General features: G+C 40.7%; 1 protein-coding gene across 1 annotated transcript in view; it reads right to left on the bottom strand.

Moving 5' to 3' along the window:
- Positions 1–20847, bottom strand: part of LOC135238183 (complement C1q-like protein 4) — a 48478-nt gene extending 27631 nt beyond the window's left edge. The window contains exon 1 of the mRNA XM_064305898.1: positions 20225–20847. Coding sequence (XP_064161968.1) covers positions 20225–20770 — 546 coding nt within the window. The 5' untranslated portion in view covers positions 20771–20847. The remainder of the gene's footprint in view (positions 1–20224) is intronic.
- Positions 20848–26573: the final 5726 nt, after the last annotated feature.

Raw genomic sequence — 26573 nt, 5'->3', positions numbered from 1 at the left:
TATATGTTGTCAATTTTTAAGTTGCCGATTAAGGGCAAGAATAAATCTAACCACAATGTATTCTGTTCCATGCATGTTAACAAGTGTTCATTTTTCCACAGAATGTTTTTATAATTGTAACAGGACTCTATGCCAGATTTGTGGGGTGGATGGCGGCTCGGATCCATCCTGCTTTAGCTGGACACCCAAACAGGGAGCTCATTATTTTAGTAACGCTGGGAAAAAATAGCTTTTTTTCCTAGATACATCAACAAATAAGCAGCACTTGTCACAAGCTCAGAGGTTTGAAAATATTCACAATTACCAGCTATTTAAAATTAGGATGTATGTATTACTCATTTATTTCTTGCCTTCTACAAAATCTTTCTTCATAACATGTCATTTAAAAGCTAAATTGTGTTTGCATGGCAATTGACTTAGCTTCCTACTGTCCTTTGGGTATAAAATGAAACCTGACAGGAATGCAAATCTTTCTTTTCCCAGTTGCTGCTCTTTCACACATACTGCACACAAAGACACCTTTCTGGGTCTTTGAGGGATTATTCTTGTGTGAGGCTGACAGACAGGCCAAACTGTGCCTACATTATTTTTAGTATTTTTATTTTGTATTCTTTCTGTAAATATCAATGAAACATAACTTTTCTTTGAGAAAGGGGGAAGAGAGGGGTATCTGGATCACTGTCAGCTCTAAAGGAGATGGAAATTGATTTGGGAGTTGGTCTCTGTCTGGGGTGGGGGGCAGCAGGACCTCTGTTAGTCCTGTTCTGTCTCTGAATTTCATTAGATGGCCGTGTTAAATACCAGTGAGAGAGGGGGCAGCTGTCGGCCATTTTTATAGTATACTGGTAGTATATATGGCAAGAGGCAGACAAGGGAGAAAGGGGACAACTGAAGGTTTTTTTTTTGGTGGGGTGGGGGGGGGGGGGGGGCTGTTGAAGGCAATAAAAGAACTGACCAAGCAGTGATCCCAGAGTCATGTGATTTTGTTTGTTTACTTTCAAGTTGACCTGCTCCACTGGTAATAACACTGACACAATTAATTTACTGCAGTATAATGACCCCTCAGAGTGTAGATGATTGTAAAGTAGCTCTTAAACTCACCCATGGGACTATGTGCTTCGTGAGCAGGCAAGTGAGAGCAGGAAAAACTGTTGTATTTTTATTTTATAGTATTTTTATAAAATAGCTTTTCCTCCTCTTAAGGGGATTAGTGTACAGTACAGAAGCCCATGGCACAACTCCACCTCGGCCAGGACTCAGCAATAAATGTCATGCCAAAAGCCTTAGGGTGGTTAAACAGTATCTTAATTAGAATTCCCAAATCGGCATACAGTTCAATCCATCTTAAAAGGGTTGTACTTTTTGATTAGTTAATATGGCTTTTTGTTTTTAATTTCACCTTGATATGAACAAGCATAGCTCAGTATGAAGCTTGTTGTCACGTTGTGCTTCTTTCACTGTTGTTCTCCAATGTGGTTGAATGAGAAGCGCATTTATAAAAAGTCCCTTATTGATGAGCACAGCTACAAATTTTGACTGATGATAAAGAATTTTTTTACCAGGAGGGTTAAAAGATGTATTCGGCCTATTGTACATGAAAACATGGGAAAACTGTAGTTATCAGTAATTACCCAACAGAGCAGATCACTTTCATTTTGATTACATCTTTTGATTGTTTGTCTGCTTTGATTTGAATCTTTCACAACATAGGCCCACTTTTCAAGGTGTGAAATTATAAAGTATTTAGTTCTTCCCCATAAAGGTTCATTTTAGTGCATTTGAACAGCGGGCACATCGCCCCCCAAAGCAGACACATATTACCATGGATGACCGTCTCTATCAGTTGACATTTTTAATACTCCTGTGTGAAAGAACCTGACCTTTATGTGATCTATTAAAAGAGCGAATGACGTTTGAGGGAGAGAGAAGAAAAAAACACGCACAAGAAAAAGACAAAAGAAAGTAAAGGAGATGGCGTATGTTAGTTCTGGGGATGGAATAACAGATTCCTGCAATTATTTTAAAATTTGAATATTCAGAGTGGTGACAAGAGGAAGGGGAGATTGGGGCTGCCAGGGAAAATATGCCAGAAATCAAGCAAAAAAAATCCCCATTATCACTTTGGCTTAATTTATTACCTCAACACTCAACCCTTCGAAAGATATACAGATATTGTAAATACATTAATAAAAACATGCTTTTCTTGCCTCGCTTAAGGAGAACTGGTGCCTGTCTCATTTCTGCTTTCCCTATCTACAACCCTGTGTTTGCATAGCTGTAATTTACATTTAACCCAACAGTTGTATATTTTATCCATTGTAATCCCTATCTGTAGCTTCCTTGAGAAGACAGCACGAAAAAAGCTGGTTTCTGGTTGTGTACAAAAGCAAAACACCAGGAGTAAGGTATTCTGTCAGAGTAAAAGGAAACTAGGCCCTTGATAAATTATCTGTCACTGTGATATTTAAGTGCCTGATTGTACGTTCACCTCTCAGTTTAGCAGTTTTCTAAATTCATTCAAAATTGACTAATTATATAAAATCGACCAGTCCCAGGCTGAGTTACTATCAAACATTCCAAACGCTACTTAATAAAAAGGGTCAGGTCGACGAGCGAGCGGTGAAACTGAGGGTGCATTTTTGCCGCTGCTGTCTGATTTCAGCTGCGCCCACATTATTAGCGTATTAGTGTCGACTGATGGGGAGAAATGAAAAAGTGGTCATTAATTCAGGAGTAACAGACAGTAGCTCGCAGCACCTGCTAACACCTTCCTCTCAAACACTCGGTAATTAGTACCTTCTAATCCTGACGAGCCCTGTATTATGCTGCTACACGAGAAGTGAACAGTAAGTGCCATTCTATCAATTGCTTCCGAAAAATGAGCTGATTTAATTAATTACGGTGGAGGCATGAGTCATGTGGAAGAGACTGATGAGCCTGTTTGCATATTGTTCTCTTTCTCTGCTCTTTACCCACACGTTCAGCATAGCGTATGGCAGATTGCATGATGGGAGTCATTTTCTTCTGACTGTTAAGGAATGTTACTTAATATTGTATGTTAATAATAAGGCACACTGCTTTGTATATCAGATCCTTGAGGTCTTGAGATAAAAAAGGATTAAAAATAATCAGTAGGTCACTCTACAATTATATAATTACTTACAAATGTACTGTTAGTAGTTAGTTCTTGACGTTGAACTCATACAGCACATACAGTACATATGCCTGAATTCAATAATTATTTTTCCTCAGTTTTGGCCAAATTCAAATCAGCAGTTCTCCTTAACTTTGATTCATAATTATTTTATGTTATTTTATTTTAGGTTATTTTTTTAAATAAAATTCAATGGTTACATCTTTTGTATTCTCAAAAGCAATTTGAATTCTTTAGCAAACCCTAGACTGAACATGCCAAACCATATTTTTGAAGAAAAAATAAATATATCAAATATTTAGTAGGGTAATGTTGATTAAACCCCTAGTCGACAGGGTAACTGAATTACTTGAGTTCCCAGACTCCCAAATTTACTTATTCGTGTTTCACATTTAAAATCTCTGTTTTTGTTTCAGCTTGGAATACAGCTGAGAGCAATGAGAGCCATGTATACACAGTAAAATGACCAGTTTTAATTCAACTCTAACAGTGTTAAACCAATTCTAACAGTGTTGATTCAACTCTAACAGTGTTAATTCAACTCTAACAGTGTTAAACCAACTCCAACAGTATTAAACCAACTCCAGCAGTGTTAAACCAACTCAAACAGTGTTAATAGCTGGCGACATAGCTCAGGAGGTAAGACCGATTGTCTGGCAGTCGGAGGGTTGCCAGTTCAAACCCCGCCCTGGGCGTGTCGAAGTGTCCTTGAGCAAGACACCTAACCCCTAACCCCTAACTGCTCTGGCGAATGAGAGGCATCAATTGTAAAGCGCTTTGGATAAAAGCGCTATATAAATGCAGTCCATTTACCATTTACCAATTCAACTCTAACAGTGTTAAATCAACTCTAACAGTGTTAATTCAACTCTAACAGTGTTACACCAACTCTAACAGTGTTAATTCAACTCTTACAGTGTTGAACCATCTCTAACAGTGTTAATTCAACTCTAACAGTGTTGAACCAACTCTAACAGATAACATTTGGTCCCACTCTAGATGGGACATGCCACATACTGTACATATATGCTGCATAATAATTACCAAAGGATTAATGCTACTGCTTACACAGACACTAACACAGAGGTTTGGTCCCTACCTATCAAGTTAGCAAACAGATATCTATGCTGCTCTTCTAGTTGTGGTTATAAGCGCACTAGCTAAATTCCGTACAGTTTTTACTATATTTGCAGGGGTTTCAAAGCTGTATATTACAGGTAGTTGTCTCAAGTGGTTGACAGGAAGGCATACATCATCATTCGCTGGATAGCTACCAAGCTGTTAACTAGGCCAGTCAGAGGCCATTGAGTTGTTTTTATAAACATTATCCAGATTTTCAGTGATTATTGTTAGTTGACTTATTGTTAGGACGTTAGCTATCTACTGCTTGTTAATTCATCTCCGTGGACACAGCAAGTTAGCCAGTCACATTTCCATGTGTTCCTTCTATAGCCTACTGAATATAGCCTACTAATGCTAAAGATCAAATGAAAAATCTCACTTCAAATTTGCATTATTATATGAATTAATGTTATACAATTCAAGTCACATCTGTCCAATTTTAAATAACCTACAGCTGGCTAAAGGTTAACTCACAGCTCTCTAGGTGTCATTATCTGTGAGACCCACACATTAATGTTGGCCAAAAGACGGCAAAGTTAACCCCATATTTATATTTATACATACAGACACACACACACACACACAAGCACACACGCATGCACATGCACAGACACACACATACACACACAGACACACAAGCACTCACTCACACACACCCGCACACACACACAAACACACAGCACCTTGGTCCAAACGTCTCTGAAAGTTGAAGATGAAGATGTAGATGTCATATTACTGAATGAATGCAGACATCTGTCTGCCCACAGAGCTTAAAAGTGAGGATTTAGTGTTGGGAGAAATGGCCTCCTCATCAGCAGAAACAGCTCGTGTCAAAATTGCATGTTCATTTCAGTAACGCTAAGATGGATTACAAGATAAACACTAGATTGTTTACATCATACACATGACATATTCACATGGATAAGTTATGATTGCATGTTATGATTACACTACCAATTTCCATAAGGGCTATGTATGTTTATTAATCACCACTGGCTGCCTTCTCCACTTTACCACTGCGGGCCAGTTTAGGCGATGGATCACACATGACATGACTGTATGGTGCTTTACATGCCCCTCCTGGCCTGTAGGTGTAACATAGCAGCATGCAGCAGAGGCAGCGATGAGAGCTACTGCACGCATGGGTACAGCCAGCAGGGGGCAGTGATGAGAGCTACTCCATGCACGGGTGAAGCCAGCTGGAGGCAGCAATGAGAGCTACTGCACGCATGGGTACAGCCAGCAGGGGGCAGCGATGAGAGCTACTGCAAGCATGGGTGGAGCCAGCAGGGGGCAGCGATGAGAGCTATATAGCACATGTGGGTACAGCCAGCAGGGGGCAGCGTTGAGAGCTATATAGCACATGTGTGTACAGCCAGCAGGGGGCAGCGTTGAGAGCTACTGCAAGCATGGGTGGAGCCAGCAGAGGGCAGTGATGAGAGCTATATAGCACATGTGGGTACAGCCAGCAGGGGGCAGCGATGAGAACTACTGCATGCATTGGTGGAGCCAGCAGGGGGCAGCGATGAGAGCTACAGCATGCATGTGTGGAGCCAGCAGGGGGCAGCGATGAGAGCTACAGCATGCATGTGTGGAGCCAGCAGGGGGCAGTGATGAGAGCTACTGCATGCATGGGTGGAGCCAGCAGGGGGCAGCGATGAGAGCTATATAGCACACGTGGGTAGTGCTCCTGCTTTATTGAGCTTTTGGCAGCAAAGTTGGTTGCATGTAGCACATGTAACAGATCCACGTCACTTGTAACCAGGGGCGTATCTACGGGTGGTCCAGGCTGGGCCTAGGCCCGCCCACTTCTTGCCTAGGCCCATCCTAGTGTGCAACTCGCATCTCGTCTTTTAGCTATAACAGCAAAAAAATAAAAAAGACATGCAGACTTGTCACCGTCGTTACTTTGAGAGCGTAATTTCCCAGCTGATACGATACCCCTCCCCCTACTTAGCCTAATGAAAGAATTTTCATCTATTCAACATCTATTCAATCGAGCTCATCCAAATTCAGTCCGCAGATTCCACGAATACAGTACTAGGGAATGAAGCCGAAAGACTAAGTGAAAGGGATGAAAATACCAACGAGCTTTGATTGATTCTCATGGCTTTAAACGTTCTTTTATTTGATCCAAGAAAAAAAACGAACTTTCAGGTAAGGAATTCTCCACAATATTCCATGTCCCATGATGCCTTGCGCGGAACATGTGCAGAACTTCATGTTTGGCGTAAAAAAAAAAAACGTTATGTTAAATGCTATGGTAATGTCTTAAAATGGCAGAAATTTGGGAACATACAAAGACAACACTAAAACTCTGTACTCTCGTATGTTTTCTTGTATGGCGATGAGATGACATGAAAACAATTTTCAACCGTCCACCACGTTTTGGCAATGTTCCAGCTCTCACGTCATCACTGTTGCATGCTTCACGAAACTATTACATTACTAACTAACGCTTACATTACAGTGTGAAATATCCACATTATATAATACCATTAACCTATTTAAAGACACTCAATAAAAAAAAAAACGTATATAACCGAAATATTTTGAGCAGTAATAGCCTACTTACATAGAAATGATGAAATCTATGTTCAGTGGATGGAGACAGAGACAGTAAATCAACGATACAGTTCAATCGGCTTCAGCTAGGTCTATCAGCAAACATATGGCTTAGCTATGCCCAGAAGTCCTCAATAATAATAGTTTTTTCCAAGAAATTATGAAAAATCTTTGACCACGTTTCGTTAGGTGCAGCGTCTTTTACTGCTACCACAGAGTGAATGTGTAACTGAATGCGATGATAAGAAAATCTTATCTGACTTAAAAAACGCTATTCCAAAAGCAAAATTAGACATGTTATACATCGTTAGAAAGCTTAGACTCTCACCTACTGAATAAATGAATTGTCAATCAAGCCAGACTGTACTAAAAAGGGCAACAACGCCGTAAACAACACGTGTGGTATTACGCACAGCTATTTTGGAAGGTACCTAGGCATCACAAATGCGCATATATTTCACAAACGGATTGTCCAAGACAATATATGACCACTCTCAAAAGGGACATCTCTACGCGTAAAACCAACGGTAAGGTTGTATATTTATTCAATATTTAGTCCCAGATATTGACTGTAGACATGGTATCATTTTAAAAAACCTTTTCTCGTTTATTTTGTTATGTGAGCAGCGTTTTCACTGCTGTATTGGCATATCTTAGGGCTATTGTCGGGTTCACCTTGTTGCTATGACGGAATACGATCTTTTAGTGGTGAAAGAATATTTTTATGAATGCCAAGATAGACAATATTGTCCATTATGTAATGGGTGGGGGGTGTAGTTGTAGATGAGACTGCAGGGAGGGGGCGCGTGTTAAATGAATGACCAGAGCGACTTTCAGTTAGCAACATGTACTTTTATATTTCGACTCAAATTTTCATTCATTTTCAGCAGCTGATTTATGAGACTTTCTCGAGCCGATATGTTTTGAGGACATCGATTAGTTTACGTTACCTGTAATGTTAGTTGTTTAACACAATATTTAAGTCTAATAGTAATGAAAAATCAGTATTACTGCAAATAAACCTCCACATAAGTAGGCAAAACCAAAAAGATCAACAAGAGCAGTGTAACACAGCAGGCCATGGCATAGCAGAACACTTTCGCACTTGTAATATACTGTAAATGCTATTGAGCTATTTATGGAATTAATTGTGTGGCCCACCCACTTTTATTCAAGCCCACCTGCAATTTAATTTCCGGCTACACCACTGCTTGTAACACTGCAATGCAGAAAGCTTAGCTAGCTGTCATGCCCAAAACTACAGCTAGCTAAGACAGACAATAAGCTATATAGCTTGCTTATGTTGTCAGTTCAATCACTCTCTCTCATTAAAGGTGGGCAGGGATAATTTTACCTTAACCAGTCAGCAAATAAACCATAAAGATCCATTCTTTAAATTAATTTTGACTTGGCCTGGTCATATGCATAAACACCACATTAAAATATAAATATCTATATATTTCAAGAAACACGGGCCCACTAGCTCAAAAGTTCTTCAGTGAAGCATTTATTTTGAATGTGGCGTGTTCAGTTTATGTGAAAAGTATTGGTGACAGATTAGTTACGATTTGATATCACTTTTATATACACAAATGGTACACTATGTTTTAGGAACTGTGTATATGTGTGTATGTACTTGTGATTGTACTACACTCCAATCCCAAGACTTTTAAGAAAGGAGTTTAGAAATTTCCAGGCTTTATGGCAATTCAAATTAAATAAATAAAAGTCTGCTGACTGAGACTACCATGGCATAATTTCTTTATAAATCATTCAATTCAATTATGTGCTGTATTTTGGTCTTCATTCAGGTGAGTCCATAGACCGACAGGACACAACTACAGCTGGAAAATGCTGCTATATGTGCATATAAGTGCATCAGAATAAGAACAGAATTTAAATTTGTCAGGATCAGTTTTGCCGCTGAAATGATACTTAAATACAACACTAGCCAATCAGGATTATTTCCTCTGGATAACATATTGAGGGAATGGTCCAATCATGAAGTGAGCAGTTGCCCCAAATAATGATATTGGCCCACTCTATCCAACCAGTGTGCACATGCTGAAAAAGCAAGGAAGAAAACAACAACATCAGCACAAACTTAATCTCGTGCCCATTTACCCTTCTGTGCTGTTTGAAAATATCAGTGCACACTTGTACTGGCCTTTCTGCATCATCAAAACAGGAACTTGTGTGTTTTATCATTGGTCATAAAGCCTTGCATTTGCTTATGAATGTTTTATAAATGACTGATGTGTTTATAAAGGGGGTAGTGTGATTTATCTGTTGTGCTGTGTTATGTATATGTTATGTAAGGGAGTTACACATGCTTCATTAAGACTTTAGGAATACATAATGATTTGTACTTTTTCATATTTTATTCAATGTACATTTCATTACATATTTATTTAATGTAATGGCCTGCAAGGCTGCCAGCGAATATTTACATTTATGAAATTGCGTATTACTGCGGCAGTATACATTTTATGGATTGTTCTGTACTCACAATAACAACTAGTTGCTAATATGCACAACTTGCATATGAAAAGGCGACAACGTGTAGTAGATTCAAAAATACTCAGTTCACAGTTCACTTTTAAAAACCTTTAATCCTGAGGAAAAGATCCACCTACGAATTTGTTCATGCGACACAAGTCAAACAGTTAGAAAAACAAAATCATAATTTTTTTTTTTTACATCTTTATACAGTTCATTTCCACAGGGCCACCGGGCTCCATGAGCAAGTAAAATGTGTCAGCAATGTGTTAGAGCCCATTTACGGCAGTCCGGTTTCAAATGCAAGCAACAAGAGGAACACTGGGTGGTTTGCTGTATCCCCTAATCACGTTATGCTATTATATATTGTAGTTTATTGTGCTGTGTCTTTGTTGCCTTCTGAAATCGTCTTTGAGCCCAGAGGCAAATGCCCAGTTTTAAACAAAATGGTCAATAAAGGTATTGAATTGAACATACGTTTTTGGGGAAATCTCTGTTTAGGAAAAACGCACGAGCTGAGGCCACTGTCTCCTGAAAGGGAGACACAGACTTAGTCCAAACGGATTAGTTTCTGATGAGCGCAGAAACCGTATTCTGCTCATTATCTGGAAGACGGTGGGAGCATGCCTGTGGAGAAGCAAGGCTGCTGCCAGGCCCGTATGTTAATGCAGAAACGCACCATGCAGCGCAGCCAGGTCACATAATGAAGAGCACTGCTCCGGGGGAAAGGGGAAGTATTATTCTGAAATTTCAGTGCTAGCGGGCCTCTGCTAAGTCTTACGACTGCGTAATGAGTTCTGAGTTTTGTTCAATCTGAGGGAAGCTGTCACATCTCCATGCTAAGAATTCTTCTAGAATATTCTAAATCAAGTGCGTAACTCCATCAGAGAATAGGTGAATGAAAAAAAAAAAGATTACATTTTTTATCATTTAGCCAATGCTGAATAAATGGCATGTACTGCATTAAATATCACTATACTACGAACCAGTGCCCACACTGTAAATAGCTATTCATATTTTTAATTATTTAACTAAATGTACAACACTAATAATGTTAATAGTGTACAGCACTATGTAAAAATTTATTAATGTTTATGTAAATATATTTCATCAAGCAGCATAACGTTAATGTAAAGATATTTCATGTCACTTCCCTCGACATTCCCATTGTCCCCCTGGTGGACGTCCACATGGAATTCAAAACTGTGGTGTTGGTGTGCAAGGCTGCTAAAGGAGCTGCACCCCTATATCTTCAGGCCACGGTCCGGTCCTGCACCCCAACCTGTACTCGGCTACCCCAGGCACCTGGCTCTCCCCTCCCTGTGATGGCCTGGTCATCACTCCTCCTGGCCTCCCCAATGGAGGAACACCCTGCCCCCCTCAGTCCTACTGACCCCCCAATGTAGGAGCGACCTGCCCCCCTCAGTCCTACTGACTCCCCAATGGAGGAACACCCTGCCCCCCTCAGTCCTACTGACTCCCCAATGCAGGAGCGACCTCCCCCCCTCAGTCCTACTGACTCCCCAATGCAGGAGCGACCTGCCCCCCTCAGTCCTACTGACTCCCCAATGCAGGAGCGACCTGCCCCCTCAGTCCTACTGACTCCCCAATGAGGAGCGACCTGCCCCCCTCAGTCCCACTGACTCCCAATGAGGACACCCTGCCCCTCAGTCCTACTGACTCCCCAATGCAGGAGCGACCTGCCCCCCTCAGTCCTACTGACTCCCCAATGCAGGAGCGACCTGCCCCCCTCAGTCAGGACAGCAGAGTCCCTCCCTGCTGTAAACGGAAGACCCATCTATTCAAGCACTAGCTCTCCTCCCACCCTTCTCTTCCCTGATTCCCATATTCCTCTTCCTAGTCTTTTCCTATCTATATTTCTCTTCCAAAAGGCCCCTTTCTACCTCCACTTCCACATGTTAATTCTTGTGACAAAGAATTACCTATGACTGTTGTGTTGTGGCCTGACCATTGCACTCTCATTAATTGCTACTTGGAAGGTTGGCAATTTACAAGTCTAGGCCTTTTCTTAAATGAATGAATGAATACTAAATGTTCACTAAATTAATACTGGATCCTGTGTACTAATCCAGATTAGATCATCAGCAAAATGCCTAACATATTAAAATTATAAAATGTAATATTATACTTAATTAATTTGAGGCATTTCAATTTCTAATTTTCTTTAATCAACTACGCATAGGTTTTAAAGGTGCAGTCTGTGATATTGCTGCATTTTCTTGAGTATATCAATTATGGTTATATTATCCTATATTCTTGAAGAGAAGGAAAATGTGCTACCTGTTACTGTAACCTGCCCAAGCCAATTTATCGTTTCATAGCTCCCTCGTTACAAGTCTGTTACCATTCATTCTATCGTAACCATTACACCTGTCCAACCAGCAGAGAATTGACCCCCCTCCAGGGTTCAGCAGGTTTCCTCCTGAAATTTACTCCCATTGGGGAGTTTTTTTCTTGCCACTGTTTACGTGTTTCTCTCCCCATTGGGGAATTTCTTTGTACCTCAATTGCTTGCTTTTGGGGGGTTCAGGCCTTGGTTTCTTTGGTTCAGGCCCAATTCTCTTCTGTATTTCCACTGTAAAATGTCCTTGACAGTGAGACAGTGTCTCTGTAAAAGGAGCTATATAAATAAAAACTGAATTGAGTATTTCTGTAGCATTTTGAGTTTGTCAGTAATTGTTATATTATCCTATATTCTTGAAATCCTAACCATGGCAATCACAGATAATTGGTATAGTGGTGCTGGTTATAAACTTCAACCCAGGATTTCCCACTCAAGCTATCTGTGCATTCAAATATCACAGATATTTGCCAATCACAAAGGAGCGAGTCATTCTCATGTCAAAAGATGACGAGTAAAGAAGTGTCATCAATCAAAACTGCATCACAGCTGCTGCTGCCAAGGAGGGGACTGCTGGAAGCAAACTGCAGACAGTGTCAGTGCGTAAGCATGGTGCTTAGCTCTGATCCATCCCTCCAGTATGACAACAGTATTTTTCCTTCGGTCTTATTAACATAGGTTGCATTATCCTGATGCAGTATATCATCAAAAACAATTTATGGGCGAAGCAATAATTCTCTCCATCCTTCTAGCTGCAACCCCTGTGGTGCTAGGTCTTGGCTGCAGGTCAGGACTGAATACAAGAACATAAAACAAAATGGTAAATGGCTTAAAAGCTTCATTGTCCGCTTCACAATAAAAAATGAAATTTTGGCATGGCTTCATGACAAATGCCAGCAACCGTGGTACAATAAAGTAACCTAAATCTCTTCACAAATGTGCTTTTCTGTATTAGTCCCCAGTTTGTGGCTTCACTGGGTGCACTGAAGCAGCTATAGTGCTCTATAGGATCTTTTAGTTCAGGTTTTCCCTGTCAGTGGGACTTTGAACCTGTGGCCTAGAGGCAGTAAGTTCAAAGATGCTGAGCAGTGAATGAGTCTTGTCTTTTAATGTATGACTCAATGACGACTGTTAAGGGACATAGAAAGTACATTAGTCAAATTTGCAGATGATACAAAACTGGGAGGCCCAGCTAATAGTTTGGAAGCTACTGAAGTAATCCAAGAAGATTTAAATAAAATCCAGAAGTGGGTGCAAACCTGGCAACTGAAATTTTATATAGCCAAATGTAAAGTTCTGCATGTGGGAAATACAAACATTAGACAGGCTTACTTTATGGGAGGAAAAAATTGGAATGTCCTCAGTTTGAAAAAGACCTGGGAGTAATGGTTGATGCAAGCCTTTCTGGTTCTAGGCAGTAAGAAAGGCCAACAGGATGCTGGGATATATAGCCAAAAGAATTGAGTATAAATCCAAGGAAGTTATACTTATCTTAAATAATATATTTGTTAGACCACACTTGGAGTATTCTATGCAGTTCTGGGGACTGTACTACAAGAAAGATATAGAGGCTCTGGAAAAAGTTCAAAGAAGAGCAACAAAATTGATTCCTGATATGAAAGATAAAAGCTATGAGGAAAGACTTAAGATGCTTAACCTCTTCAAGCTTAGTAAAAGGAGAGTCAGGGGTGATTTGATTGAGGCTTTTAAATTCATAAAGGGGATCAACAAAGTGAACTACAAGGGATTCTTCAGGTTGAGTTCTGTTAGTAGAACATAAATGGGAATTTAAAAAAGGTAGATTCCATACAGATATTAGTAAGAATTGTTTCACACAGAGAGTAGTCAATGTGTGGAATAGCCTGCCAGGTCACATAGTAGAGGCAGAAACTCTGGGGATTTTCAAGACTGGGCTTGATACAGCGTTAGATACTATCTAGTCTGTAGATAATCAGAGCACTAATTTAGTTAGGAAAATGGTGAGCATTGTTGGGCTGAATGGCCTGTTCTCGTCATTATATTACGTTATGTTATGTTATGTTATGTTATGTTATGTTATGTTATGTTATGTTATGTTATGTTATGTTTGTTATGTTTGTTATGTTATGTTATGTTAAGGCAACTAGCTGTGGCTAGTTGCCTTAACATAACATAACATAACTGACTGCTTTTCAAGTCAACAATATGTTTCATAATATTCTACATCATTTTTAAAATTTGAATTTGTTCTTTGGTATATTGAAAATCTAGTCACTTTTCATTATTGTTCAAAAGTTTGAAAGTGCTAATCAAGGTGCTGCTATTGAAGCAGCCGTCAGGGGAAGGGAAGGTGGCCTGCATCTGGGGAGGCTTTGTGCTGCTGTGTGCTGCCAGAATGTTCTCATTTGTTACTTGCTGTTCAGCAATGGCTGGTAACAGTTTTGGACATTTAAACATTTTCTTATTCAGTAACTTGGCTCTTACTGACGTGAAATGGCTGACTCTGATGCTTGTGGGTCCTGGATTTATGCCCTTTACTTTGGAAAGGGTACCTTCATCGATTAACGAGCAGGACAGAAATCATTTCTTGAATCTCAGCGACACACACACACACGCAAGCTGGCATTCCCTGGTCTCAAAGCTCTCGTAAACCATCGCTCACTGTGTTGCTTTTGGGCTCAGAGCAGCGCTCGCTCACAGTTTTCCAAAAAATCGTAAATGTGTAAACCAAGCTCAAGTCTCCTCATCTGTCTTATTTGTCTTGATCATGTCCAGCCCCTCATTTTGGCCTCCCCAAAGCTCCATCTCTCAGCTTACTGTCTTCTCTCCACTATTAAGTAATCTATCTTCCTCTCTTCCCTTGATCTCTCCCGTCAGCTCACTTGTCTGTTTCTGCCATACTTTTTTCAGTCATTTTTTTCCATCTGCCATATCTTCATGTTCTTTCCCCCATTTGATGTCCACTGCTAAATTGAACTTGTTTGACAGCGTTCAAAATCCAAGACTTTTGAGTTTTTGACCAGCTCGTACAGCCCATACGCTCAGCCGAACCTTTATGACACTGCGATGTTAGCGAAGCGATTTGGCCTTCTATTTTCAATAGGAGCTCTGTCAGATCTACTTCATGGACAAATATTCTACTTCTCACAAAGGAATCCACTCATTCACTATATCCTCGCCATTTCCCCCAATAACACACAAACATGTCTGAGAGACCCCTCACCATCCCCTGAATCAATTAACACCTCACTCTGCTCAGCCTTTTGTTCCTTCCACCCAGTTGTATCATGATGGGAAAATTGCAATGTAAACATTACAAGATTATTGGTCAGAAAGGTTTTGCTTGTTGATGATTAGATATCCAGAAATAATCACCTTGAGGTGAATGGTAAAACCAGAATGGTGTGTTGGATAGAGGGTAAAGCAGGCCAGCAACACCTGGTGTGATCACTGTCCAAGAAACCACCTGCACTGTCCAAGAAACTACCTGCACTATCCAAGAGACTATCTGCACTATCCAAGAAACCACCTGCACTGTCCAAGAGACCACCTGCACTGTCCAAGGAACTACCTGCACTGTCCAAGAGACCACCTGCACTGTCCAAGAAACTACCTGCACCGTCCAAGGAGCCACCTGCACTGTCAAATAAACCACCTGTGCTGTCCAAGGAGCCACCTGCACTGTCCAATAAACCACCTGCGCTGTCCAAGGAGCCACCTGCACTGTTCAAGGAGCCACCTGCACTCTTCAAAGAACCACCTGCACTGTCCAAGAGACTATCTGCACTATCCAAGAAACTACCTGCACTATCCAAGAGACCACCTGCACTGTTCAAGGAACTACCTGCACTGTCCAAGAGACCACCTTCACTGTCCAATAAACCACCTGCACTGTCCAAGAGACCACCTTCACTGTCCAATGAACCACCTGCGCTGTCCAAGGAGCCACCTGCACTGTTCAAGGAACTACCTGCACTGTCCAAGGAACCAGCTGCACATTCTTAAGATTTTTGTGAAAATAATACTGAGGAGGACCACATCAGTTAAATAAACAAGAAAATGATTATTTGGATGAGGGGGGGAAATTGGTGGAATTGTGCCACATTTCAATGAGAAATTTTCCAGGCTGGACTCACTTGACGGGCTCACATCATTATGATTCTACGAGGCTGACCATGTCAACACTGATCACTGTCTGTGAATCACTGACCTTAGAATGAATCACTACAGTCCAGTGAGGTGATTCAGGCCAACTTAACAACTGGCCTGCAGCAAAACACTGGCAGAACTAGACTGCAGGAAGCTAATATCACAAACTGTAACTTGCTTTGAGTTTTAGTAGTGCTCCATTCTCCTGAATGATGTGTGTGCTTGTGTTCCATTCTCCTGAATGATGTGTGTGCCTGTGTTCCATTCTCCTGAATGATGAGCGTGATTGTGTTCCATTCTCCTGAATGATGTGGGTGGTCGTGTTCCATTCTCGTGAATGATGTGTGTGCTCGTGTTCCATTCTCCTGAATGATGAGCGTGATTATGTTCCATTCTCCTGAATGATGTGTGTGGTCGTGTTCCATTCTCGTGAATGATGTGTGTGCTCGTGTTCCATTCTCCTGAATGATGAGCGTGCTTGTGTTCCATTCTCCTGAAGGTGTGTGCTTGTGTTCCATTCTCCTGAATGATGAGCGTGCTTGTGTTCCATTCTCCTGAATGATGTGTGTGGTCGTGTTCCATTCTCGTGAATGATGTGTGTGCTCGTGTTCCATTCTCCTGAATGATGAGCGTGCTTGTGTTCCATTCTCCTGAAGGTGTGTGCTTGTGTTCCATTCTCCTGAATGATGTGTGTGCTTGTGTTCCATTCTCCTGAATGATGTGTGTGGTCGTGTTCCATTCTCGTGAATGATGTGTGTGCTCGTGTTCCATTCTCCTGAATGATGAGCGTGCTTGTGTTCCATTCTCCTGAAGGTGTGTGCTTGTGTTCCATTCTCCTGAATGATGTGTGTGCTTGTGTTCCATTCTCCTGAATGATGTGTGTGGTCGTGTTCCATTCTCGTGAATGATGTGTGTGCTCGTGTTCCATTCTCCTGAATGATGAGCGTGCTTGTGTTCCATTCTCCTGAAGGTGTGTGCTTGTGTTCCATTCTCCTGAATGATGTGTGTGCTTGTGTTCCATTCTCCTGAATGATGTGTGTGCTTGTGTTCCATTCTCCTGTATGATGTGTGCTCATGTTCCATGATTTTTGGAAACAAACATGTTTGTTGGAAACAAAGAGTAAATGGGAGTTGAAAAAACACAAAAATCTGTGTAATTAGAGATGTCTTGTGCTCATTCAAAATCATTAACACAGGTGGTTAAATCATTTCAAAATCACACATTTTTGGCAACATGCGGTACAGTAATTGGAATTGGAACAGTCTGAAGATCCAAAGGGAGAGGAAGTTACTCAACCCTACAAACAGTGCACACATTTTGTAAATATTGCATGTTGACACTGATATTCCTTCAGGTGCACGGTGGTGCCTTTGGTGTTATATGAGTTTATCTCGAGGGAAGATTTCTCTCAATGCTGGAAATTGCGTCAGTGTTTTCTTGACCGATTTTAAAATAATGCACCGACTCAATCTAGAGCACCTGTTTACTAATCTGTGCGTCTGCTTTTTTTCATTTTTACCCATCAGAACTGAAAAGTTTGTCGGGTTCAGAAGGACCTGAAATGGGTTAAATAATTTAGTTGACTGAAAAGATAATTAATGGGGAATCAATGGACAAGCAAAGCAGAGTGGGGGTGCCGGTGGAGAAAAGGGAATCTCATCTAGAGGCTATGAATGATTTAACAGAAGGAGAGGACAGGAATGACAATACATGACTGTATATGTGTATGTGGTAACCCCACACCCATATAAAACCCTCTCCATTTCTGGCTCTGTTTCTGTGTGTTTTCACACACACACACACACACACACTTTTAAGGTGTACAATATTAGTCAATCGATTATCATTACCTTGTTCAGTTTAGATTAAGAACAGTACAAAGAAGCATTCTGATTTTACAGCATTCTGTTATTCGGCAACATGACTTCCTCGTTCCCCTCCTCAAAGCTAAACGTATTTATAAGACAATAAAATGTTAAGTCTCTTCAATTTTCTTTTTTCAAAATCAAGTCATTTCTCTAGTCTTATGCTTATTTTCCTTCCCCGCTCCCCCTTTCTCTGTTAATTAGTGTCCAGGGAGTGAAAATTCTACATACTGTTGCATATTTCACTTGATTTCACAATCTTGTTTACTTATGTGATGTGCAAATAAGTATTTTCTATGAGGTATGAAAGTGACAGGCACATCTCTTGAGATATGTATTGCCCTGTATTGTATTGTATCTATATGTATTGACTGTGAGAATATGTAAGGCAGTAAGATCATTCATAATCAAACAATAATGTCGTGTTCCGAATCTTCTGACATTTGGTTTATAGAAAGGGCAACTTAAACACTTGGTTTTTTTGTGTCTATTGTGCCACGTCTTCATATTGTAACGCATCGTTCAATGATCTGTGTTTTGTGCAAGCATACCTGAAAAAATGATCATGATTATTGTGTAATGGATCACTTTCAGTTCAGTTAGCAGTGCCTGGGCACCCATGCCTGGTGTTGAATATGCCAGGAGGTACATGTCTGGATAAATTACCATTAGAGTAAACCTTAAGCTCCACAGCTGTGTTCCAATGCACCTGACGAACATACTCTTATTAGAAAATTGTACATACCGCCCATACATTGAGCAAAAATATAAATGGTCTTGCTCAGAAATGATACTGCATCATTTCACAATAGATGGACAAATAAATATGGGAATTATGGCTTCATCCAGATACAATACATTTTTAAATGGACTGCTTTTTTTAAATGGACAACCTGTTGCAGAATTTAAGCTTGGTCTCTTGGTATTAAGCAGTGGATAACTGGAGCAAAGAGATGCAGGCATAGTCCAATGATGCAGGCATGGGAACCGGGATTCAGTCAAGGTTTCTAAAGGTTTAGTTTCTTTCTAAATTTGTCCCACTATTAAATCCTATGTGTTTACTACTTAAATGCTATTTTGTTTCCACAAATACAGATCAGTGAGTTCAGCTTTCACCAGAATTAACTCATTTTTATCTGAAAGTTTCTGTTAATAGAACCTAAGGGACTGCATACCAAGTAACATCACCGAAGTAACTATTTCATACTATGCAGAAACGAACTTTGCAATCGCAGTTGTGTGATGTTTTGAACTGACTATAATCCACCACTCAACAGTCGAATTCCCCAACTTGTCATTTAGCAACAGATGGAAAGTTTTGCTATTTTGCTCATTCCATCCTTGTTATTTATTTGTTTTAAGGCTGTAAATCTCGCAGGATGCCTGCCCAGCTGTTGTGTTCCGCCACGCTCACACGCACTCACTGTGATTCGGGATCGTTAGACTCGTTGTCACCAGTCTGTCACTTGCATGCATTCTACTATCTAATTCCTCAGGAAAAATGGTCTTAGAATGCTGGCCTGAAGATGCTCTTTTTCCTATCCGAAGGGCTGCGTTTTGTTACTCTACCCCCCCCCCCCCCCCCCACCGCCCCCCTCTAGGTGTCAAACAGGATGTTGGTCTCAGTCATCCCTAGTTCTATATTCCTTTCTTTCTCCACATACTCCTGCTTTTTTATCTTTCACCCTTCCTTTTCATTCTTTTTTTCTGTATTTTCTCTTCCCATCTCTAATATTTAGAGTTACTCAGGATTATTCAAGTTTTTTCAGTTTCATTGTAAATGCTGAAAGTTTGAGAGCTGAACTGTTTACAGAGTGGGCAAATAACTATTGTCCTTTGACCTTTCATGTGTAGCCATCCCTTCAACACATACCCAGCATTAACTTCAGTCACAGGCTACGGCCATCTTACCTTCACTAAGTACATGTTCACTAAGCCAATTTTTCCGGTCAACAGTGCTGTGAGTTTTATATAAGAGTCTCAACAACAGGTGCATTATAGTCTCAGGTTATTTTGAAAACAGACAGGTGAAAAGAGGCAGTGGGTATGTTCACAGAAGAGAGATTACGGAGGGGGAGGGGGAAAGTGAGAGAGCCTGCCAGAAAAGCACGCTTTGCTCACAAAGACTCACATATACATAGGAAAAGCAAACAGAAGTGAAGGGGAAGGGAAGGAGGATATATTGAGAGCACAGAGAACTATAATAGCAAACCCAAAAAACACAGTGACACAGTGCAGCTAGCTAAATGATAGCTAATTCCCTTTAGTTTAGGTTGAGGTTCTCAAACACATCACTAGTATGTTTTCCTTTGGAAGTAGGCATATTAGTGTGATATGTACCTATTTACAATGTAGGTGGGAAAGTTTTGGCCACATGTAGAAAAAATAAAAAGTTGGAATAACTTTTCTGCCACATTGTTATTCCCTGCAGCCTTACTGAAAGGCTTTGTGCAAGCTGGGAGGGAGCCAGTGCCTCGGAACAAGGGCATAAGGACATGCAAAAACAGATTCATCGTCTCGGCTCTGACCTGCCCATTCTTCTTCAGGTCCGCCCACATGCTGGTGCCATCCCCCCCCTTCATCAGTACGTGGTAGGTGAAGTAGTAGATGCCTGGCAGCGGGCAGGTGAACTTGCCGGTGGTGGGCTCGTAGTAGTTGCCCACGTTGGTGACCACGTCGTCAAACTTGAGCACCTCGCTGCCCTCATGCTGCTTGCGGAGGCCAGCGTAAAAGGCGATTTTGGGGCTGTAGAGGGAAGGTACGTATCCTCCAGGTCCCGGCCCAGGGGGGCCCGGGGGGCCCGGCTTACCCGGCTCTCCGGGGGGACCGCGAGGTCCAGGGGGTCCTGGCAGACCAGGGCTCCCGCGGAATCCGGACTTCCCCCTACGTCCCGTGAAGTCCGGGGGTGGCGGGGAGACGACGGCCAGCTCGTGGCCACTCTGCGGGGGCGTGAAGGGGTCGCAGACCATCCGGCAGCTGCCCAGCATTTCGTAGTGGGTGTCCCCGCCTCTGGCGCTACCCGCTTTCGTGCTGTGGACCAATAACGGGATGGCGACCAGCAGCACCAACACCATGGCCACGCCCACCGCCGCTCCGATGACACGCTTCCTGCGGCTCAGCCGGGAGGCGGCCAGCGTGAGGAAGTCCTCCTCCCTTTTGGTTGGAATGGTGCCAGCCAGGTTGGACTGGGAGGGTGGGGGTGGGGGCTGGGGGTGGATCAGGAAACAGGGGAGAAAGGCCACGAATGGGGACAGGGAGACCAATGAAGCAGAACAGTGGGCAATACAGGATAAACAATGGTGAAAATATGGAAGCCAAGGAGAGAAAGACTAGCAAGAGGATGATGGAAAAATATCAGGTTCAAAAATAAGGGTGTAGGGTCTGTAAAATTACACAGAGTGGTCCGTAAAAAAAAAAAGACAGAGTGAACTGTAAAATAAGAGAGAGTGGTCTGTAAAATATGATAGAGAGACCTGTAAAATAAAACAGAGAGGTCTGTAAAATAAGAGACAGAGGTCCGTAAAATAAAACAGAGAGGTCTGTAAAATAAGATACAGAGAGGTCTGTAAAATAAGAGAGATCAGTAAAATAAAACAGAGAGGTCTGTAAAATAAGAGACAGAGGTCTGTAAAATAAAACAGAGAGGAGTCGTATCTTAGGGAGGGGAAGGAAGTTGATGGTGGTCAGGAAGCAGGAGGGCTGAGGGGGAGTGAAATGAACACAAAAGGCAAAGGAAATGTGAAATTAAGGAAATATGAGATCAAAAACAAAAAACTCAAGACTGCAGTAAGAAGGAAAGTGTCTGGATTCAAATGGCTTACTGTAGGGTGATCAATGAAAAGTTGCTCCCTCTTCCGTTTCCTTAAAAACTGGCCATTGGGTCACTTTTCCTTGTTAGTCAGATTTTTTTTTCTTTAATTTCCTGTAAAAATTTCCCCCTGCCCACACACAAAAATCTCAAGCACACACGCACTGCTCAGCGAAGCCACAAAGTAATTCAAAGATCTGAGGTAAAGCAGCCTGGCGAATGTGAGCCCAAATAAAATATGGCCGCACTGGGTGCACTGAGCATCAGCTGGAAAGGCAAAATGTTTTTTAGTGGACAGGCTAACAGTAGAGAAACACTGAACCGCTTCTCCTCAGTGGCTGGACCAGACACACAAAGATGCCTCTTTTATCACTCCTAGGCAGGTAAGAAAATGGGAGATTCCACGTCTTCCTAGGTTTGGAAATGATGGCCAGAGAATTGTGCCAAAAAAGCGTGGGTATATCTCACACAGATGGGAAGTGGTCTTGTTTTTTGGAGACTAGTCCCTCCGGAGACAGTCTCATTCCTTACATGCAGACATTACTCCAGTGCTCCAAGGATTGGCAGAGGGGACATTCAATTCTTCAATCTTTGGGAAAAAATAAAATGAATAAATAATATTTAAATAAACAGCCTGATGATGCATTTTTATCCTTCTAATTCCATTTTTCTTCCCTATGGTGGCACTACAGAAAAATTTCCCATGACATAGGTTGAGGGAAACAATGGAACACAACATTAATCAAACAACAGAATACTGAAATAATGTTCCCCCTGAGTCTCATCTATAGTGTAGAAACTACAGGATTTATCTTGCAATTCTGTGGAGGATCCCAAATGTCAAGTGTTTATTGGGGCTGGGAGGGATGATTTTACTGCTTTAGGTTTTCTAAACATTATCAGTACACACAACAAAACAGCGTCAATCTCAAATATCTACTGTGAGGTTTCATTCACACCACACCTGCAGACCTGTTCAGACAATTTCTGCCCATTTCCTTTAGCAAATTCATGCAATTACACTTTAGAGCTTAAATATTTGACTCAAAGACATCTCCCTAAAAATAAGGTCTTTATTCCACAATAGCTTATTGATTAGGTAATGTATAATTATACATAAGAATGTATATAGTAGCCTTTATAATCTAACAAAATATTAACACTTAGATGTTAATTTGTGCCAAATAAACACTTGAATGTTTTTTTTTAAGTTTATAAATACACAATGCTAATGATTGTAAAATTTTGCGCAGTTTATTTAAATTAATAGTCATCATCATCATCGTCAGGGTCGCCTTTAGAAAAAGCCCATGACATACATAGTTCAAGCCTTAAAATTGATCTTAAGACCTAGCTCATCATCAGCTTGTTTACATAACAAAGATATGGTAATAAAAATCGAAATACTAGCCAACTGATTTCTGAAAATGGTTCAATTAACAAGGTCTTTTTAATTTGAAATGTCGGCCTTTTCTAACGGAGCTGTACCATTGCTGTGATTCCGTGTTCTGGACGTACAGTAAACACATTTTCAAATAGGGTTCAGTACTCGGCAAGTATTGTTTGGCATTTTTAATTATTTAATGCATGATGCTTATTCTATTCTTTTCTTAATCAGGCGCTATGTTGGCATTCTCCGCAACTTTATACAACAAGCATCTGTCACTCAATGAATGAAAACACTGACGGAAAAAAAATAGTTTTCAAACGAACTTAAATGCGCTACCAGCGACTTAATAGGCTAGCGCCTTCGGAATAGTTACATAGCCTTTACCATGTGTAATAAAAAAAATAATTTACATGCATGTGCAGTTTTTTGAAGGAAAAAAACGGTTGTAAGCAACAGTCTTACCTTTTCTCCCCCGCTGTCTTTCTGGTGAATAGTGTGCGATTCTCCACTCTAATCTTCGCGGTGCCGCGTAACCCGAGGATGAACGCGTTCCAGTCCTCCACACTGACTGACCCAGAACTCGGGAGAAAATGTTTTTTTTTACAGTTTGCAAATGTCTTCCCTTCGAGACGACCTCTGCGCAAAATATCTTTGGTCTATGGATAAGCAATAGACTGCAAAATGTCCAAACTAATATTCCGAACAAAAAAGGCGCAATAGAACTCTTTAAACTATATTTTCAGTAGCCTATAATGTCAAGATTGCTACACTTGAACCAGAGCGTGAGTCATTTTTTCATCAATCAATGCGCGACAAATGATTTTGTCAAGCAATAAACACGAAACAAATGCATAAAATAAAACTGCCGTCATTATTGTAGCTACAAGTAGATTTTGTCGTATTTAAGTCATGTTTACATATGCCAAATCTTAATTCGAGATTTTTTTCAGGGATATTTTTTCAGTCCCTAATGATCTTCTTCCACAGAGCAACAGTTTTCTCACTTCCTCGACACCTGTGAGATTTCTGTTGGCGCTTCTCTCCTCGTGCTGGGCTGGCGCTCCCCCTCCCTCTCACAGACTCTTACTGTTCTCTTCCTGCCTCGACAGATTAAAAAAGTTTTGTTTTTTTTTTTGTTATTAAGCGTAGGCACCTGTAACTAAATTATGTATAATGTGAGATTAATTATGTATCTCACATTCAACTTTCTACTCCTGCTTTATCTTTGTTTTGCATTTCTTCGATTCTACCCTCATAGCACACTGCTCAAAACATTTATTATATTTTAATCACTTGTTAATTTTTGCTGCGCGATTTGAAAACGTACCGTTTGTATTGTTAAAAAAACAAAAAAAAAAAAAAACAGGGAAATTAACACGGGTAAAAAGTTGGGCGTGGCCAGGTTGCATCTGTCCAAATCATCATTGAGTCTTCCCGGCGGTGTCCAGGGGCGATGCGTGCTATGTAACAATCGGATTACGTGGTCATAAACGGAAAAAAATAGTTTTTCTTCAGTAGTACTTGACTGTCAGATAGGAAAAAGTGGGTAGCCGAGCTTTTCAACAACGGCACCGCTTATCAAGAAAAATAACAAAATAACCATTTCAATAAGCAGAATGACCCATTGCTATTTTGTTTTTATGTTGAAAAAATTGAGCATAGAGTGCTTTCTTTGCATTTACATATTGCGTCTAATTATTAAATTCCATGTAATTGTCACTCACAAGTTTGGGGGCAGCTGACAGGGAGAGAAGAAGGGAAACTGAATGAAAATCTGTGTAAGACAGGGTGAGGAAGGGAGGTAGGGAGAGACAGAGAGAGAGAGAGAGAGAGAGTGTATGTGTGTGTTCTCCTGGCTGTATGTGTGCCAGTGTCTCCATCTCACTTTCTCCTGCTTTCAGACCTCATTAGCAGTGATAGACACATTGATACTGACAACCTTGCCCCCCTCCATCTCTCCATCTCTCATTCTCCCTCTCTCTTGCTCACTCAGATCGTTTTTCCCTTTCGTTCTTAACAACTGTCTCCCGATAGTATTTTCCCTTCCCTCCTTCCTTTCTTCCTATTTATGTATTCACCCTCCTCTTTCTCGCTCCCCCTCCTGCTCTTGACCCCTCTCTGATTCTCTCCCTGTGTCACACTGGCAGAGTTTCTATAGGGAGATTTTTCTAGAGTTACTTAGCAGACAAGATCTGAGCATCATCCTCCATGACACCATGATAGACCTCTCAACATGGCCTTTGGCACTTTACTCGGTTAAAATGGGATTTGAATATTTAACAGTTATTCGCACCACTTATCTCTCTGTGTAAATTTTGAGAGAAACAATCTGCATACAAAATTTAAAGGAAGACAATTTAAGATTTAGGCCTGGATTTAATCAACTTTTCCTGTTCTTTAAATGCTGATTGGATCAAACCTTAGTTTTCTCACAGACAAGCCAACTGGACCAAATTACAAGCCGTTTTTAATAATTCAAAAATTCAGGGTAGAGTGCAAACAGTTTTTTGCGCACATAGTGGGATTTTGGTTACATACACACATACGTAAACTGCCATTTATATTTAAGTGGAGGTTTTGATCCTTAGTGCTGCCACCGAGTGGGAGTATTGGTAGTCTGGAATATGGTAATCGGTAGGTTTTTTGGGCCTGTTGTACGACACAAAAGCACACGGCAGCAGTATTTAAATGGTTTTACTTATCAACCACCAGAAACTTGACCTTAATATAAGGTAATGGTTCTACACTGATCAAGTTCAAAAGTGATACATATATACTGTAGATGTTTATGCAGGTCAGGTATTTTAAAACAGTCCACATTTTATAAAGAATGCATGAGCCCATGGCAAGAAAAATGTCAATTTGAAGGACTGTATTGAATTCAGAAGCAAATAAAAAACATGTTTACCATATACAGCGCCATGAATAAGAAAAGAAAATTTTAAATTATTATTTCATTTATTTAATGAAAAACATTATCAAACACCCATATCACCCATGTGAAAAAGTAATTGCCCCCTTAAACTTAATAACTTAATTGCACTACCTTTAGGTAGTAATAACTGCAACCACATACTTCCTATAATTTGATATTGATCAAGCACATCACTTTGACGAAGCCACTCCAAAGATTTAATTTAGTTCTTTTTCAGCCTGTCAGATGTGGACTTGCTTTTGTGTTTTGGATCATTGTCTTGCTGCATAACCCAGTTAGGTCTCTTGTGGAATGTCCTTTGATCATGGCATATGTACTTGCAGAAACGTTGTGGTGATTACTTCACACTGATGGTAAGGTTCAATTTGGATTGTAAGGTTTGGATTCAACAGGGCTGGCTGCAATCAAGCCTGGCTGTGTTCAATCAGCTGAATATAATTATCAATTAAATTTGGTTAATTGGTTGATTGAGTAACTAAACCTTTTTTTTTGTTTGATTACTTTTTTCATTAAATAAATTAAATAATAATTTTTAAAATGTGTTTTGTGTTTACTCAGTTTCCCATAGTCTAATATTACATTTTGTCTAAAGATCTGAAACCATTCACTAACAAATATGCAATAATAGTGGAAATCAGAAAGGGGGCAAATGCACATGTAATAGTGCAGTAATGCATGTTGGGGAGGGTGGCGTTTCTAGCAAGAGACTGTAGTCACGTACTCCATCTGGCCAAGTGATATTGC

This window comes from Anguilla rostrata, chromosome 13 (assembly GCF_018555375.3).
Source record: "Anguilla rostrata isolate EN2019 chromosome 13, ASM1855537v3, whole genome shotgun sequence".
Taxonomy (NCBI): domain Eukaryota; kingdom Metazoa; phylum Chordata; class Actinopteri; order Anguilliformes; family Anguillidae; genus Anguilla; species Anguilla rostrata.
Note: the sequence above shows the minus strand (reverse complement) of the source record. Positions and strands in the feature narration are given on the sequence as shown.